Source organism: Zea mays, chromosome 5, assembly GCF_902167145.1.
Source record: "Zea mays cultivar B73 chromosome 5, Zm-B73-REFERENCE-NAM-5.0, whole genome shotgun sequence".
In the NCBI taxonomy this organism is placed as follows: domain Eukaryota; kingdom Viridiplantae; phylum Streptophyta; class Magnoliopsida; order Poales; family Poaceae; genus Zea; species Zea mays.
In genome coordinates this window covers 191,398,040-191,417,311 of record NC_050100.1, presented here as the reverse complement: position 1 = coordinate 191,417,311, position 19,272 = coordinate 191,398,040, and the positions used below count along the sequence as shown (strand labels likewise).

General features: G+C 43.4%; 3 protein-coding genes across 3 annotated transcripts; all 3 read right to left on the bottom strand.

Annotated features, from left to right (window-relative positions):
* Nucleotides 1-2,798: 2,798 nt before the first annotated feature.
* Nucleotides 2,799-3,868, bottom strand: LOC103627449 (uncharacterized). The gene is made up of 2 exons (XM_023300200.2): nt 3,364-3,868; nt 2,799-3,227 (listed from the first exon to the last, which is right to left on the bottom strand). The coding sequence occupies exons 1-2, from the start codon at nt 3,686-3,688 to the stop codon at nt 3,085-3,087; spliced, it is 468 nt and encodes a 155-aa protein (XP_023155968.1). The 5' UTR covers nt 3,689-3,868; the 3' UTR covers nt 2,799-3,084.
* A 295-nt stretch (nt 3,869-4,163) lies between these two features.
* LOC103627448 (protein ALP1-like) lies at nt 4,164-5,352 on the bottom strand. The gene is made up of 2 exons (XM_023300199.2): nt 5,078-5,352; nt 4,164-4,987 (listed from the first exon to the last, which is right to left on the bottom strand). Exons 1-2 carry the CDS (start codon nt 5,247-5,249, stop codon nt 4,542-4,544), a joined length of 618 nt encoding a protein of 205 aa, XP_023155967.1. The 5' UTR covers nt 5,250-5,352; the 3' UTR covers nt 4,164-4,541.
* Nucleotides 5,353-17,779: 12,427 nt separating this feature from the next.
* On the bottom strand, nt 17,780-19,272 carry LOC103627447 (eukaryotic translation initiation factor 4G). The gene is made up of 3 exons (XM_008647739.3): nt 18,991-19,272; nt 18,364-18,558; nt 17,780-18,282 (listed from the first exon to the last, which is right to left on the bottom strand). Exons 2-3 carry the CDS (start codon nt 18,447-18,449, stop codon nt 17,955-17,957), a joined length of 414 nt encoding a protein of 137 aa, XP_008645961.2. The 5' UTR covers nt 18,450-18,558; nt 18,991-19,272; the 3' UTR covers nt 17,780-17,954.

Below are 19,272 nucleotides of genomic sequence, written 5' to 3'. Positions count from 1 at the left end.
CTAGCCTACAAGCGGCATGAAGTACACCATTGGCCTACAAGCTCTAATATGTTTACTAAAACACACTATGAAGTAGAAATATGTGAGTATTTAAGTTTTTTCTTAATATGTATGAAACATTGGGCAGTTCAACAATTCATCTACTGAACCATAATCTGTTTTGAGGTACTAAATCAATCTCCTACTCTGTCTAGAATTCTCGTTGATACGATTTTGTAGATAGAAACAATCTTAAATAGACTTAAGGATGATAAGGGTTAACCTGAGATATGCTCTTATGAAATTGAAACAATAAAGGTTTGAGTACTTACATTTTGTCACATGAACTAAAATGATTTTTTACTTCTTTTTTGGACCCATCTTCTATGAATTGACTTAAGTCATTTTGTAGGGTAAATGGCTTCCAACTCTATGGATTCTTATTTCATTATTGCGACATCTTTGCGTTATTTGAGGTTTTTGACCTTGATGGTACAACCACTGAAGGATAAGATGTTGTTGTGTCTCAATGTGCTTTGTGAATACCATTATTACATCATATCAACAAAGACTTAGTTGTCTTCATCCATGCTCTCCCGGTCAATTTGATATAAGGTAATGTGAAATTTCATAAATGTTGTGTTTTCCACCGAGGTTTACGATAGTATCAACTAGACTTATGTATCAACCCATATTTCTTCGCTAACATACAGTACTAGGTATTCATCTCTTTAAGCTACCATTTAAAAGCAAGCTTTCATTTGTTTTAACCATTGGTGTTTGTGTGCTACAAGCTTGCATCTTTTGTTAAACATTCCAATTATTTTAATTTATTCTTTTCTCTGTTTATATTTTGTGATGCTGGTTGTGTCGAATTCATAAGTCATAAGCTGGCGGTAGTTACTGGTGTGGTAGACAGTGCCAGGTTTTGTGAAAAGGGTATAAAAGCTTGTATTTTTCGCCTTTGGTAGGTCCACTTGCTGATTTCTGGCCTTCCGAGGCAAGATTGATACTTATAATGTTATAACTTTATTCATCTCGATTGGTTGGGTATTTGTGTGTCACTACTGAATGAGTTTATTGGTGTTTTTGGCTATTGTTCTAATGACATGTTTGCAATTATTTGAGGGTCCTTTCTGGCTCAAGCACACTACTTTCGTCTGTTTATGCACGAGCCTTAGACTTTGTTTTTGTTTTGGCGACATTCACATTGTAATGTAATTTGATTTGTATCAATTTAGTTTTGTATTGATTGTTGGCAAACATTTTGTGATATATTGAGATCGATGATAATATAATATATGTGTGGTTCGTTTTCATTTAATTATGGTATACTAACACTCTATAGAATAATTTGTGTATCGTTGCAACGCACAGGCACTCTACTAGTAATATCATATTTTACGAGGACCAGACATACAATTGACGTTTTCGTAGGTGAGCAATCGATTGACATGAGTTCGATCCTCACCCCGTGCGTCACTTTGGTGATTTTCTCCAATACAGTATACACACACAGTGATGGAGCCAAAAAGTTTAAAGAGCCTGGTCAACATTCTAGAGTGCAGGTCTAGATAGCTACATGCATGCTCTCTTGTGCTATTCTGGCTTAAATGCTAGTTTTCTGCTACTGTAAGATGAACAACAAGCTACAAGAATCACTACTGGCACGCCATCGCCTTCGACCTTTTCGTTCTCTATCTACTCCATGTCTGTTGCGAGTGGAGACTAGGGTATCGATTTAGTAAGATGAAGAACCAGCTCGTTGTCACGAATTGTGTGGGGAATTGAGGTTTTGCCCCGAATTAAATCTGAAATTAGATATCTTTCTCTCTCATTTGTTGGTCGTTGATTTCTCCTAAAAAAGTCTAGGAATGCTCATCAGATCGAGACAGTCCAGAACACAACGTAACAATAACAATGATGATGCCAGACAACGACACTGAGCCCCAGCTCAATGCAATGGAGCACTTCGTTGACTCCACCATCGAGAACGGCTCATCAATGCATAAGAAATCTGGAGACAAGAACAAACGCAAGGCAGTTGCTCTTTTCTTTCAAGATTCATGAGACTGTGCCCAACAATAGACGGTAAAACATTATGTACGATAAATATAGCGTTTCGTTGGCTACTTTTTATGCCCAACATCCGCTATAAGGTTTGCTATTTTAGCGAATGGTACGGTCGACCGCTACCTTTGGAGTGTTCCCGTGCGTCCTCTACCGATTCCGGCCGTTTCCTCCCACGCGTGTTCGGGCGGGTCGAAGCTACGTGTCGTGCGACTTCAGCTGTGCCTGTGTTCGAAGCTGCTGGTGTCGTGCTACATGTTCCCACCGTTGGATCAAAAGGATCGACGGCTTAGTACGATTGAAGAATATTATGTGTATTATGTTACACACATTTCACATCATAAAATAAAAATTATAAATAAATGAAAATATTATGTTCCGCATGTTTTTATTTTAATTAGCGTGTAATGAAAATAAAACAAAAAACTAAAGAAATGGAGAAAAGGAAGTGTGTTAACATTGTAGCTTTAGGATGCGTTTGGTTGCGGGACAAATGAGGACAGAATAGAATGATCCCTGGGTTGGGGGATGGAATGATTCCTGGTATTGTTTGGTCGGAGGGATGAGATGGTCCTTGTTTTTTGTTTGGTTAGAGGTATAACCGGGGATGGATTGGTCTTGTCCTTTGTTTGGTTTGAGAGATAACTGTTACACTTGTCCTTCACAAAAAATGGAATTTAGTCAAAATGCTTGCAGCCATTGCCCTCATCTCATGATATGTTACAACTAATATTAAGTCCACAAAATACACATATTATTAATTCCACACAATACATAATAATGTGTTCTAGCATTACACATAATACCAAGTTTAAGGTTTCCACAAAATTTGCACGTACTTAGACCACATTTCATTGTTTGATGTGGTTCAAGCAAAAGAACTGCCCAAGCCTATCTACTAACTGCCCTCACACTCCTGGGTACACATAATATCAAGTTCAAGGCTTCTACAAAATCCATACGTACATAGATCACAATTCATTGTTCGATGTAGTTCAAGCAAAAGAACCCTCCAAGCCTACCTACCAATTGCCCTCACACTCCTGGGAACTTTTCACTGATGAAATTGCGAGCCCAGATTAACTTGTGGTCGAATGGCAACTTGTTGAAGGCTCTAGCAATGTGAGGGTGCGCCACCAGATAATTGAAATACAGAGATATGTGGTTCTGCTCAAAACCTGCAAAGTTTTGCAAATTGTCAAAAAAATATGTTACAATAGTTTTCAGGTTTTAGGTTACAATAGTTTTTATTGGACAAATAGATCAATAGAAAATAGGTTACAAAATCTGAAGTTAAGAATAAAGCACACACACCTGGAAGGTTTATCAAACTGTCAAAAAGATCATCTGGCACATCAGTGTCCCCTGTGGCAACCTTCTCAATAGCATTGGATAAGGTATCCCCGACACTTCTGAATGCAGCAATCAACCCCTCCTCTTCACTATCACGTTTTTTTGCCTTCTTCCTGGTCTTGCTTGTAGAAGATGTTGTGGCATTATCATCACAACTGGACATCCTTTTAGTGAAAGCATGTGCCATCACCTCTTCATTTTGAACTTCATCATCTTCACCTAAAGCTGCACTAGAATCCTTTGCAAACTTACCTGTGGCCATGGTGTTTCCAAATATTGTTTGCATCTCAGCAAAGTGTTCAAGAGGCTTGTTTAAACAATCAGCATCATTCTTGTGATCCTACATTTGGATTATTATAAATCTGCATTATGTGTACATAAGTCTGAAAGTTGAGATATGTGTAATAGGAAGATGAGAGAGTTGCCAAGAAGCAGTAACAAAGGAACAACCTATCTTCATCCCATATTGCAGATTATACACATATTGCAGATTGAACACATATAGCAGATTATACACATATTGCAGATTGAACATATATTGTAGGTAGAAGAAATAATACCTTAACATAGCCATTATAGTGCTCTTCATCCAAAGTAATAGTAAAACTATCTTCATCCCAGCCTGTACCACTCACTTTTCTTATCCTATTTATCTTGGCAAATCTTCTGGACCAAGTTTTCAGATGATTTTTGATCTGCTCGCCATTGAGGGCAGTTTGGAACTTTTCATTGATAGCTTTTGCACAACTGTTGTAGTGAACTTTCTTAAAACCAGATGATGTCCTTTCGCCACTTGACACCACATTGGTAAGGTAGGACAACATGAAAGAGGACATTGCTGATGTCCAGGTAGCATGCCCATTAGTGAAGCCTTGTCCTTCAGCTTCCATTTCTTCCCTACAAGTTTCAGGATCATACCAATCAGCAAACAATACTTCCTTACAATAACATAGCAACATTAAAATTAGCAAACAATACTTCCTTACAATGACATAGCAACATTAAAATCAGCAACCAATATGCCCTTACAATAACATAGCATCCTTACAAATAGTTCTTACAAATAAAAGATAGTAGCCAATACATCCTTGCAATAACATAGCATCCTTACAAATGGTTCTTACAAATATTACAAGATACTAGTTTCCATTGTAGTTCTGATGGTCTGTCCACATCTGGTCTGCAATTCCTTGCCTCAAAGCAACCATAGCAGCATGCTCACTTGCTTGGCCAACTAAAGATGTAGCATGACTGTGACTAGGCCAATTAGAATCTTGTATAATAAACTCATCACTCCCATCTTGTATGACCCAATTATGAACGATACAACAAGCAACAACAATATCAACTTGTGTTGGAAAAGGGAAGAAAGGAGATGCATCATCTAAAATCTTGAATCTTCTCTTCAATGACCCGAATGCACGCTCAACTGTGACGCGAAGAGATGAGTGCCTTAGATTAAACAACTCTTTCTCGTTCTGTACGGGATTATTGCCCCATTCGTTTAAATGGTATCTCACACCACGAAATGGAGGCAAGAATCCCGGTTTTGCTCCATATCCCGCATCAACTAGGTAGAATTTACCTAAAATATAATGATAGTATATATATATATATATTATGGTCATAATTCCATAAACATTGTCATTTACAAGCAAATAAGTGAAACTATTACCTTGTGGAACGCGAAGGCCATTCACACGTTCTAAAGCATCTCGTAATACATTAGCATCATGAGCTGTTCCCTCCCAACCAGCCAACACATAAGTGAAGCGTAGATCAAAATCTACAGCCGCCATTACATTTTGAGTCGCATAGGACTTCCTACCACGAAAGGCATGCTCCATATCTCTAGGAACAGTGGCTCTTACATGTGTACCACCAATAGCTCCAATACAATCCTAGTTTAAGGGCAATATAAGCATGAAACATTAGGGGCCATATGTGCAACATGAATATAGACCTAAAAACAAAAGAGTGATAAGTTTCACACCTTAAAATACGGATCCCATCTGTAGTTCCCTGCTATTTTGGTTGGAGTGTCCAATGAAGGTGGCCTAATTAGTTCCCCACGTAGCTCACCAATTGCACGAAGAACTTTATTGAAACATCGACTAACTGTTTCCCCAGATCTACCAAAATTCGTGCCAATCAACCTATTTCTAAGGTTATGCCCAACTGTATTTAGAAACATGGCCACTTGTTGTTCAACACACATATGGATAGTGTCCTGAAGTAAACCACGCTCTCTAAAATGTTTAGTTAGGTGAAAGAAACAAGCCCTTTTCATTCTAATCATGTTTATACATGTTGTGTCATCCCTCCAAATCTTTGTGTTGAGATATTCAATTCTAGTTCTATCCCTTTCATGCATTGGTGCATAGGTAATCCCAGTCCTCCTTGCATTTCGTTTTCTTTTTCTAGAATGAATAATCGTAGCCATCATTGACAGTAATATATGTGCAACAGCAACACAAACTATAACCTTGGTCTTCTTATCCATCTACATGTAAGCATCAAATCCAAAAAACATATGGCATGTCATGATGAATCTGGAATCATATCAATATTTGGGGAAATAATCTCAAGCAAACAACAATCATGTAGAATTGATATATAGGTGTACAATCAAGTGTTCATGCAAACTGTCCATAATAACAAAATATAAGTGTTAACTGCATGTATGCATCGGACTTGTACCTAAAACACATTCAACATATTTTTCCCTGCTGAACATTAATCAAAATATAAGTTTTTATAATTTAATTTATCTACTCCTATATATTTCATACTTTTGTTATACATTTTTATCTTTTTCCTATTTTTAGTTTAATAGACATTATAGTACGCATGAATCTACGATTTCATTTCTTAGATATGGAATATCGCTCTTCTTAATTGAGCTTATTTTTCCATGTGAAGACCGGATATTATTCTCTGAACCTATAACATGGCAAATCAATCCACTACAGACTACAGTACTACTGATGTTGTGGCGAATCAATCCTACTACCTACAAACTACAGTACTACTCGTGATATGAGTCCACCAAAAATCAATCAGACTAGCACCAAAAATCAATTAGACTACAGTACTACAAGATCTAGAACTCTAGGTGCAGCGTGGATGGACATGGCACCCGGGATCTGGAACTCTAGGTGCAGCGTGACCTCCAGGTGCCTGCTTTCCTGTTCGGGCGACCGTCCAGGCGAGGGACACGAGGCGACGTGAGCAGAAGGAGCAGAAGAAGCAGCGTCGGATGCGAAGCAGAGCAAGAAGAAGCAGAGCTGCGGCGTGCTCCCCACGTCGGCTGCTACCACCACACCGCCGCAGTACGAGCATAACTCGGGTGCCTGGTACGTCGCCACCACGCCCAGGGATGGAGGAGGAAGAGGAGATCAGAGGGGAAGAGGAGAGTAGAGGGGAAAGGGGACTCACCACTCGTGAGGGGCCTTGTCCCGCTCTGCACCTGGAGTTCGCCGCTCGCCGGCCAGCGGGGTGAAGGAGCCGGATCTGAGGATGAGAAGGGCTCGTGAGGGGCTTTGTCCCAGGGAGGACGCAATTGTCCGTCCGATTCAGAGGGATGAATAGGGACAATATTCTAGTGACAGTATTTTTGTGGGGATGGTCCCGTCTCAGCCTTGACTCACAACCAAACACTCTAGTGTGTGGGATGGTCCTGTTCCATCCCGTCCTGACCCGCAACCAAACACATCCTTAGAGAACCGAATTTAGAGGACATTGATGGAGACTGAAAAGATATAGAGTATATATATTTTAGAGTGTGCTGTAAAGAACAAAGAATATTTTTTATAGGATGAAATTTAGGGGATATTGGTGGAGAAAGGCTGAGCGCTATTAAAAAATAGAAAAAGAGTCCTCGATTGATACGTCAACCGCTGGGTTCTTCTACACGCAAAAGTAACGCGTGCAACAAAGCATAGGACAAACATGTCTTCTTTAGCCTGCCAACAGCGGAACCCGGGCACGTGCCCAGGCTAGCCGGGGCTGGTACACACGGCTGCACCATCAGTGATATTGTATGTGTGGAAAAAAGCAACAAAAAACTGTGTTGAAGACAGAAAACTCTCGTGCTCCACTAGTCGCCGCTCACCGCACATAACCAATTGAACCATGTTTGATTCATGCCAAATAGTGAATATATCTCTACTAACTATTAAGAACCTAATGTAGACTACCCCCGCCTCCCTACGCCCGCCAGCCCGCAAACCCCGCCGCGACCATGGCGAACCGCCTCCCGCCCGCCCTACCGCCCGCACGCCACAATCCCGTCGCGGCCTCTGCAGCCGCCGCGAACCGCCCGCCCGCCTGACGCATGCCACACGCCCACCCAGCGTGACCCGTGGAACCCCGCAGCCGCCCCCAAACCAGCCCGACCGCACGCCTGCAGCCGCCCCCGAACCAGCCCGAAGCGAGACCGGAGGGGCATGAGCGCCACCGCCTTGATCCCGCCCGCTCCTCCCCATTACTCCTCGCCATTGCCGCCGCCATGCCTGGATTTGCGCCCTACTCGCCCAGATCCGACCGCGACTCTGATTTCCCAACCGATGGTTGTTACGGAGTTGATGGAGCCATCCTCGCCGCAGTCGACGGCCACCTCCCATCTACGCCCGTGAGACGCTCTGTGGAGGACGTGAGAGCACCTAGAGGGGGGTGAATAGGTGATCTTGTAAACTTGAACTTAATGCCACAAAAACTTGGTTAAGCGTTAGCACAGTATTGCCAAGTGGCTGGAGAAGAGTCTTAGCGAAACACAATAACCACAAGAGAATCAACACAGGTAGACACAGTGGTTTATCCCGTGGTTCGGCCAAGTACAACACTTGCCTACTTCCACGTTGTGGCGTCCCAACGGACGAGGGTTGCAATCAACCCCTCTCAAGCGGTCCAAAGACCCACTTGAATACCACGATGTTTGCTTTTCTTTTCTATATCCCGTTCGCGAGGAATCTCCACAACTTGGAGTCTCTCGCCCTTACAAAGATGTTCACAAAGAAGCATGGAGTAAGGGAGGGATTAGCAACTCACACAAGACACAAAGATCACAGCAAATACGCACACATAAGACCCAGACTTAAGCTCAAAAGACTAGCACACTAGAACAGAGCTCAAATCACTAGAATGTCGAACAAGTGCGCAAGAATGGAGTGTGAGTGATCAAGAGTGCTTAAGGAATGCTTGGTGTACTCCTCCATGCGCCTAGGGGTCCCTTTTATAGCCCCAAGGCAGCTAGGAGCCGTTGAGAGCAATCCGGGAAGGCAATTCTTGCCTTCTGTCGCTTGGCGCACCGGACAGTCCGGTGCTCCACCGGACACTGTCCGGTGCGGATTTCCTTCCTTATTTAGCGAAGCCGACCGTTGGCGGCCTTGGAGCCGTTGGCGCATTGGACACTGTTCGGTGCACACCGGACAGTCCGGTGCCCCCTCCCGACCGTTGGCTCGGCCACGTGTCTCGCGCGGATCGCGCAGACGACCGTTGGCCCGGCCGACCGTTGGCTCACCGGACAGTCCGGTGTACACCGGACAGTCCGGTGAATTATAGCCGTACGCCGTTAATTCCTTCCCGAGAGCAGCAAGTTCGCCTGAGCCAGCCTGGCGCACCGGACACTGTCCGGTGCACCACCGGACAGTCCGGTGCACCCAGACAGAGCTGGCTTTGGCTGAAACAAAGCTATCTCTCTCCAATTCGATTTCTCCTATTTCCAGCACTTAGACACAATACATTAGTCACTAAAACAATGTACTAAGTCTGAGAAACATACCTTTATACTTGATTTGTACTTTGTCCACCATTTGTCACTTAGGCACTTCTGTTGGACACTAAATCACCAAAACACTTAGAAATGGCCCAAGGGCACATTTCCCTTTCAATCTCCCCCTTTTTGGTGATTTATGCCAACACAACATAAAGCAAGAAGAACAGGTACAAAATCAATTCAAATAAGAACTCAAATTTGTTTTGAATCAAATTTGGCATATATGGATCATTCTTTGCCACCACTTGGTTTGTTTTTGCAAATCGACCTCAATTTCCTAACTCTAAGTCAAACACACTTGTAGAGACATAAAGAGAGTTGTTCCAATAGAAATTGATCATAGTATCAAAAACTCCCCCTATTTCCCATAATCAACCATTCTCCCCACAAGAGACTAACTTTTGATAATAAGAAGCAAACAAGAGTATTTTAACGAACAAAAATTCTAACTCTACTTTTTCAAAATTCTCAAGTGGTAGCTGATCCATTATTGCTTTAGCCTTATTTTCTCCCCCTTTGGCATCAAGCACCAAAACGGGATCAATTTTTGGCCCTTTAACCCCATTGCCTCACCAAAAATCTTCAACTAAGAGTAACAGGCAATAAGAGTACTAAGATGAACTTGGAAGAAGTTACTCGTTTATTGGAGTGCAGTGGAAGTCTTGCATGGTCCAAGTTCACCTTTTCCCTTTCAATCCACCTTCGAGACTAAATCAGGCAAACTCAAGCACACAGTTAGTTTCAAAGGGTCAAGTTGTAGCACATCTCCCCCTAAATTTGTGCATTACTTGCAAAGGACTTGTGAGGTCCGGGGAGTGCTTGTACAACTTGAGCACCATACATAAACAACAATATGCATAAGGAACATGATCAAAGGCATAAACACATGTATGTTATAAATCAATCCAAGTTCCGCGAATCTAAGACATTTAGCTCACTACGCAACTTGCAAAATGTCTGCTCATCTAAAAGCTTGGTAAAGATATCGGCTAGCTGGTTCTCGGAGCTAACATGAAACACTTCGATATCTCCCTTTTGCTGGTGGTCTCTCAAAAAGTGATGCCGGATGTCTATGTGCTTTGTGCGGCTGTGTTCAACAGGATTATCCGCCATGCGGATAACACTCTCATTATCACATAGGAGTGGGACTTTGCTCAGATTGTAGCCAAAGTCCCTAAGGGTTTGCCTCATCCAAAGTAGTTGCGCGCAACACTGTCCTGCGGCAACGTACTCGACCTCAGCAGTGGATAGGGCAACGGAGGTTTGTTTCTTAGAACTCCATGACACCAGGGACCGTCCTAAGAATTGGCACGTCCCCGATGTACTCTTCCTATCGACCTTACATCCAGCATAGTCGGAGTCTGAATATCCAATCAAGTCAAAGGTAGACCCCTTTGGATACCAGATCCCGAAGCAAGGCGTAGCGACTAAATATCTAAGAATTCGCTTCACAGCCACTAAGTGACACTCCTTAGGATCGGATTGAAATCTAGCACACATGCATACGCTAAGCATAATATCCGGTCTACTAGCACATAAATAAAGTAAAGACCCTATCATAGACCGGTATGCTTTTTGATCAACGGACTTACCTCCTTTGTTGAGGTCGGTGTGTCCGTCAGTTACGATTGGAGTCTTTGCGGGCTTGGCGTCCTTCATCCTAAACCGCTTGATCAAGTCTTGCGTGTACTTGGTTTGAGAGATGAAGGTTCCATCCTTGAGTTGCTTCACTTGGAACCCAAGGAAGTAGCTTAACTCGCCCATCATCGACATCTCGAATTTCTGAGTCATCACCCTGCTAAACTCTTCACAAGACTTTTGATTAGTAGAACCAAATATTATGTCATCGACATAAATTTGGCACACAAAAAGATCACCATCACACGTCTTAGTAAAAAGAGTTGGATCGGCTTTCCCAACCTTGAAAGCATTAGCAATTAAAAAGTCTCTAAGGCATTCATACCATGCTTTTGGGGCTTGCTTAAGTCCATAGAGCGCCTTAGAGAGCTTACACACGTGGTCGGGGTACCGTTCATCCTCGAAGCCAGGGGGTTGCTCCACGTACACCTCCTCCTTGATTGGCCCATTGAGGAAAGCGCTCTTCACATCCATTTGGAACAACCTGAAGGAATGGTGAGCGGCATATGCTAGCAAAATACGAATGGACTCTAGCCTAGCCACAGGAGCAAAAGTCTCCTCAAAGTCCAAACCTGCGACTTGAGCATAACCTTTTGCCATAAGTCGTGCCTTGTTCCTTGTCACCACCCCGTGCTCGTCTTGTTTGTTGCGGAACACCCAGTTGGTTCCCACAACATTTTGCTTGGGACGAGGCACCAGTGTCCAAACTTCATTTCTTTTGAAGTTGTTGAGCTCCTCCTACATGGCCAACACCCAATCCGGATCTAGCAAGGCCTCTTCTACCCTGAAAGGCTCAATAGAAGAGACAAAGGAGTAATGCTCACAAAAATTAATTAATCGAGATCGAGTAGTTACTCCCTTGCTAATATCACCCAAAATTTGGTCGACGGGATGATCCCTTTGAATCATCGCTCGAACTTGGGTTGGAGGTGCCGGTTGCGCTTCTTCCTCCATTGCAAGATCATCTTGTGCTCCCCCTTGATCACATGCCTCCTGTTCATCATCTTGAGTTGGGAGTTGCACCATTGTTGAGGAAGAAGGTTGATCTTGCTCATCTTGTTCCTATGGCCGCACATCTCCAATCGCCATGGTGCGTATTGCGGCCGTTGGAACTTCTTCTTCATCTACATCATCAAAATCAACAACTTGCTCTCTTGGAGAGCCATTAGTCTCATCAAATACAACGTCGCTAGAGACTTCAACCAAACCCGATGATTTGTTGAAGACTCTATACGCCTTTGTATTTGAGTCATAACCTAACAAAAACCCTTCTACGGCTTTGGGAGCAAATTTGGAATTCCTACCCTTCTTCACTAGAATGTAGCATTTACTCCCAAAAACTCGAAAATACGAAACATTGGGTTTGTTACCGGTTAGTATCTCATACAACGTCTTCTTGAGGAGGCGATGAAGGTAGACCCTGTTGATGGCATGGCAAGCCGTGTTCACGGCTTCCGACCAAAAGCGCTCGGGGGTCTTGAACTCTCCAAGCATCGTCCTCGCCATGTCTATAAGCATCCTGTTCTTCCTCTCTACCACACCATTTTGCTGTGGTGTGTAGGGAGCGGAGAATTCGTGCTTGATCCCTTCATCCTCAAGGTACTCCTCCACTTGAAGGTTCTTGAATTCGGACCCATTGTCGCTCCTTATCTTTTTCACCTTGAGCTCAAACTCGTTTTGAGCTCTCCTTAGAAAGCGCTTGAGGGTCCCTTGGGTTTCAGATTTATCCTGCAAAAAGAATACCCAAGTGAAGCGGGAAAAGTCATCAACTATAACAAGACCATACTTACTTCCTCCTATACTTAGATAGGCGACGGGTCCGAAGAGGTCCATGTGAAGCATCTCCAAAGGTCTTGATGTGGTCATCACATTTTTGGTGTGATGAGAGCTTCCCACCTGTTTGCCTGCTTGACAAGCTGCACAAGGTCTATCTTTTTCGAATTGCACATTAGTTAAACCTATCACGTGTTGTCCCTTTAGAAGCTTGTGAAGGTTCTTCATCCTCACATGAGCTAAGCGGCGATGCCACAGCCATCCCATGCTAGTCTTAGCAATTAAGCATGCATCAAGACCGGTCTCTTCTTTTCCAAAATCAACTAAATAAAGTTTGTCGTCTAATACACCCTTAAAAGCTAATGAACCATCACTTCTTCTAAAGACAGATACATCTACATTAGTGAATAAACAATTATATCCCATATTGCATAATTGACTAACAGATAGCAAATTATATCCAAGAGACTTAACTAAAAACACATTAGAAATAGAGTGCTCGGATGAAATAGCAATTTTACCTAACCCTTTTACCTTGCCTTGATTCCCATCACCGAATATTATTGAATCTTGGGAATCCTTGTTTTTGACGTAGGAGGTGAACATCTTCTTCTCCCCCGTCATATGGTTTGTGCATCCGCTGTCGATAATCCAGCTTGAACCCCTGGATGCATAAACCTGCAAGGCAAATTTAGGCTTGGGTCTTAGGTACCCAACTCTTGTTGGGTCCTACAAGGTTAGTCACAATTGTCTTAGGGACCCAAATGCAAGTTTTGTCTCCCTTGCATTTTGCCCCTAATTTTCTAGCAACTATCTTCCTATCCTTTCTACAAATAGCAAAGGAAGCATTTAAAGCTTGATATATTGTAGAAGGTTCATTAACTTTCCTAGGAACATTAACAACATTTCTCCTAGGCATATGAACAAAATATATCCTAGACATATCTTTACCATGCATATAGGAAGAACTAGAAGCAAACATGGCATGAGAGTCAAAAGCATCATAAGCATTACAACCCTTATAAGTCTGTCTTCTATCACGGTACATAAAAGCATGGTTCTTTTTGGCACTACTAGCCATAGGGGCCTTCCCTTTCTCCTTGGCAGGGATGGGAGCCTTATGGCTTGTTAAGTTCTTGGCTTCCCTCTTGAAACCAAGTCCATCCTTAATCGAGGGGTGTCTACCAATCGTGTAGGCATCCCTTGCAAATTTTAACTTATCAAATTCGCTTTTGCTAGTCTTAAGTTGGGCGTTAAGACTAGCTACTTCATCATTCAATTTAGAAATTGAAACTAGGTGTTCATTACAAGCATCAATATTAAAATCTTTACACCTAGTGCAAACCACAACATGTTCTACACAAGATGTTGATTTATTAGCTATTTCTAACTTAACATTCAAGTCATCGTTTATGCTTTTTAAACTAGAAATAGAGTCATGGCATGTAGACAATTCACAAGAAAGCATTTCATTCCTCTTTATTTCTAAAGCAAGGGATTTTTGAGCTTCTACAAACTTATCATGTTCATCATATAAGAGATCCTCTTGCTTTTCTAGCAATATATTCTTATCATTCAAAGCATCAATTAATTCATTTATTTTATCCACCTTGGTTCTATCTAGACCCTTGAATAAACATGAATAATCTATTTCATCATCATCACTAGACTCATCCTCACTTGAAGAAGCATAAGTACTAGTGTTACGAGCGCTTACCTTCTTTTCCCTTGCCATGAGGCAAGTGTGATGCTCGTTTGGGAAGAGGGATGACTTGTTGAAGGCAGTGGCAGTGAGTCCTTCGTTGTCGGAGTCGGACGACGAACAATCCGAGTCCCACTCCTTGCCAAGATGTGCCTCGCCTTTTGCCTTCTTATAGTTCTTCTTCTTCTCTCTCTTGTTCCCTTGTTCCTGGTCACTGTCATTGTCGGGACAGTTAGCAATAAAATGACCAACCTTACCACATTTGAAGCATGAGCGCTTCCCCTTTGTCTTGGTCTTGCTTGGCTGCCCCTTGCGACCCTTTAGCACCGTCTTGAAGCGCTTGATGATGAGGGCCATCTCTTCATCATTGAGCCCGGCCGTCTCAACTTGCGCCACGCTCGGTAGCGCCTCCTTGCTCCTCGTTGCCTTGAGAGCAATGGGTTGAGGATCATGGATTGGACCGTTCAACGCGTCGTCGACATATCTCGCCTCCTTGATCATCATTCGCCCGCTTACAAATTTCCCAAGAACTTCTTCGGGCGACATCTTGGTGTACCTAGGATTTTCACGGATATTGTTCACCAAATGTGGATCAAGTACAGTGAAGGACCTTAGCATTAGACGAACGACGTCATGGTCCGTCCATCGTGTGCTTCCGTAGCTCCTTATCTTGTTGATGAGGGTCTTGAGCCGATTGTATGTTTGGGTTGGCTCCTCTCCCCTGATCATTGCGAATCTTCCAAGCTCGCCCTCCACCAACTCCATTTTGGTGAGTAAGGTGACGTCGTTCCCCTCATGTGAGATCCTGAGGGTGTCCCAGATCTGCTTGGCATTGTCCAAGCCGCTCACCTTATGATACTCGTCCCTGCACAAAGAGGCTAACAACACAGTAGTAGCTTGTGCATTTCTATGAATCTGTTCATTGATAAACATAGGACTATCCGAGCTATCAAATTTCATTCCACTTTCCACAATCTCCCATATGCTCGGATGGAGAGAGAACATGTGACTACACATTTTGTGGCTCCAAAATTCGTAGTCCTCTCCATCAAAGTGAGGAGGTTTGCCAAGTGGAATGGAGAGCAAATGAGCATTTGTACTTTGCGGAATACGAGAGTAGTCAAAAGAAAAGTTTGAATTAACCAGTTTCCTTCTCTCGTAGTCGTTGTCGTCGTTGTCCTTTTGGGAAGAAGTGGACTCGTTGCTGTCGTCGTAGTAGACGATTTCCTTGATGCGCCTTGTCTTCTTCTTCTTCCCATCCTTTCATTTGTGGCCCGAGCCCAAGTCGGTAGGCTTGTCATCCTTCGGTTCGTTGACGAAGGACTCCTTCTCCTTATCATTGATCACGATTCCCTTCCCTTTAGGATCCATCTCTTCGGGTGGTTAGTCCCTTTCTAGAAGAGAACGACTCTGATACCAATTGAGAGCACCTAGAGGGGGGGTGAATAGGTGATCCTGTAAAACTTGAACTTAATGCCACAAAAACTTGGTTAAGCGTTAGCACAGTATTGCCAAGTGGGTGGAGAAGAGTCTTAGCGAAACACAATAACCACAAGAGAATCAACACAGGTAGACACAGTGGTTTATCCCGTGGTTCGGCCAAGTACAACACTTGCCTACTTCCACGTTGTGGCGTCCCAACGGACGAGGGTTGCAATCAACCCCTCTCAAGCGGTCCAAAGACCCACTTGAATACCACGGTGTTTGCTTTTCTTTTCTATATCCCGTTCGCGAGGAATCTCCACAACTTGGAGTCTCTCGCCCTTACAAAGATGTTCACAAAGAAGCACGGAGTAAGGGAGGGATTAGCAACTCACACAAGACACAAAGATCACAGCAAATACGCACACACAAGACCCAGACTTAAGCTCAAAAGACTAGCACACTAGAACGAAGCTCAAATCACTAGAATGTCGAACAAGTGCGCAAGAATGGAGTGTGAGTGATCAAGAGTGCTTAAGGAATGCTTGATGTACTCCTCCATGCGCCTAGGGGTCCCTTTTATAGCCCCAAGGCAGCTAGGAGCCGTTGAGAGCAATCCGGGAAGGCAATTCTTGCCTTCTGTCGCTTGGCGCACCGGACAGTCCGGTGCGGATTTCCTTCCTTATTTAGCGAAGCCGACCGTTGGCGGCCTTGGAGCCGTTGGCGCACCGGACACTGTCTGGTGCACACCGGACAGTCCGGTGCCCCCTCCCGACCGTTGGCTCGGCCACGTGTCTCGCGCGGATCGCGCAGACGACCGTTGGCCCGGCCGACCGTTGGCTCACCGGACAGTCCGGTGAATTATAGCCGTACGCCGTTAATTCCTTCCCGAGAGCAGCAAGTTCGCCTGAGCCAGCCTGGCGCACCGGACACTGTCCGGTGCACCACCGGACAGTCCGGTGCACCCAGACAGAGCTGGCTTTGGCTGAAACAAAGCTATCTCTCTCCAATTCGATTTCTCCTGTTTCCAGCACTTAGACACAATACATTAGTCACTAAAACAATGTACTAAGTCTGAGAAACATACCTTTATACTTGATTTGTACTTTGTCCACCATTTGTCACTTAGGCACTTGTGTTGGACACTGAATCACCAAAACACTTAGAAATGGTCCAAGGGCACATTTCCCTTTCAGGACGGAGGCAAGGTCACGATCTGTGGAGGAAGGAGATCATGATGGGGGAGCGGTGCCAGCCGTTGTACTTCTTTGGGGTCATCTACTACGACGCTGAAGGCCACCGCGTTGCACAACCACCATCGCGGCGCTAGCCTGCTGTCGGCCTCCGTGACCTCACCGCTAATGCCCACAGCTCCACACCACGCTCGTATTCAGTGGGCGGGACAGCGATACCCCTGCGACGGTGGCGTAGTGGGAGTGGGACGGCGAGGAGATCAAGGACGACAGCCACGAGGTGCAGAGCCCCTACAAGGGATCCCCCTTCAACACCATGGCCATGCTCCAGGAGTCCCTGCCCTTCAGGTGATAGCCCATTTCTCCATGGGGAAATATTCTTGATCGGCCTTAGCCGCTTAGGCTAACTGTAGCAGTCCCCTCCCATTCCCCCTCCACTCCATTAGATGCTACCACTACACTCTACACTCTGCAATTGCCTTCCATGTCTTTTGTTCATGTGATTAGATTGCAGATCCTGGCAGGCTAGCACGCCAATGTGCTACAGACACTTTTGCACAATGTTAGGATGCATGTTTGAGTTTTCAGAGAGATTCATGTTGACCAGACTGTTCCCTTAGTCGCTTTTGGCTTCCATAAGAATCTGATATAAACTCCTTGAGCTGACATACTTATTTTGGCTTCCACAAGTATTTGAGCTAACATACTAAAGTTAAAATTAGCAAGTCTGTTACATTCAAAATTGGCGTCCGCACCTAATTAGTGTATCCGTGCTACATAGGTGGTCGATCGCCTTCCATCTTATAAATAGTGTACGGTCAGGGACAGCAAGTAGGAGCAGAGAGGTTTTACGGTACTCTGCAAAGGTCGTTGGGTATTTAGGTGCGAAGAAACTAAACTGCTTGGTGACCACACCCGTTGGTAATCTGTCATCAGAATAGTTCAGAGTATTTAAATCAAGTGTATGTCTTTAGAACAAATAACTACCCAAGAACAATATTTACACCTGGACTAGAACAGACTTACCAGGTAACAATAACTTTTGTGCCTACATGAAGGCGTCCAACTTTGATCGCTTAAGATGTTGTGGTCTGAAATCAACCAACTTTAAACTTGAAGTTGTCTTGATCTCATCCAAGAATGAATTACCTTTGTCTGATTTAATGGAATCCAGGACTGCACCTAGGATGTCAGCCGCAATACCGCCTTGTATTAGGTACCCTGGTTCTTCTCCACTTTCTTGAATCAATTTACCTACCTCTTGCAAGAGCAATATGCTTTCCTCCATAAACCTTGCAAGAAGTCGTCCAAGGTACTCGGTGGCTCTTGGAGCATCACTTAGATTATCTTCTAATGAGGCAAGAACATTTGAAAGGCTAAAAAAGTAATAATTTAGTCAGTAATAATGTAATGTGGACAGAATGGTGATATACTAGAAAATATGAGAAAGCACCTACCCATCACTGAGTTGTTGCTTGCTCAACAAATTATGTCGACCACTGCAAAGGCTGACGAGAAGTTTAGCCAACAACTCTCTTTCCATGTCTTTTCTCTCAAAGGAATCATTTACCCAAAGTGATACAAGAAAAGGATAGAAATTTGGAGCATTCAACTCCTCAATACACAAAACAACCTCTTTTTCATCTTTTGCACTGCCCAAACAGAAACATATAATGTTAGGAACAATATTGGACAGTGCAGGGTGCAGCAGGAGAATTAGAAAAAAATAGAACAATAGAATATACTACCTCCGTTTTTATTTATTTATCGTCATGTAGTTCAACTTTGTACTAGCATACGTCAAATAAAACAAATTTCATAAACATAGTACACATTTACAAATATCTTGGGAGTAAAACTCTATGAGAGCAGTAACACTTCCTCAGCTGTTTCTAAATGTGTACCCTCCAATACACAAATACAATATGCCATCTAATCTCAGGAACATGAGTAAATTAACTCTAGAATTTGTGAATAAGAAAAAATGCTTTAAACAAAGACATGTTTTAACCTGCGTAGTAAAATGTTGGCCTACCTATCAAACGTAAAATGCTTATAAACTGTAAAATGTTTAGAAGTATTACCTGTAATATTCTCGAATGGTCAAAACAGATTTTTCTCTCAACTCATCCTCAGAATATGATTTACTTCCTGAACGGCCTTCCTGGCTGGCAGGCCTCTGCGAAGTTACAACAGATTGACTAGAAGCAGGAATTTGGCCAGAGGTTCGATCTGGAAGTCTTGAATTAGAATCTTCTCTTCCAGATGATGATGTCCAATCAGCCGTAGAGTTATAGCCATTAGAACTAGATACTATCCTCCGGTGGTCAATAACAGAAGGAATTTCAGTATTTGATACTGGTGGC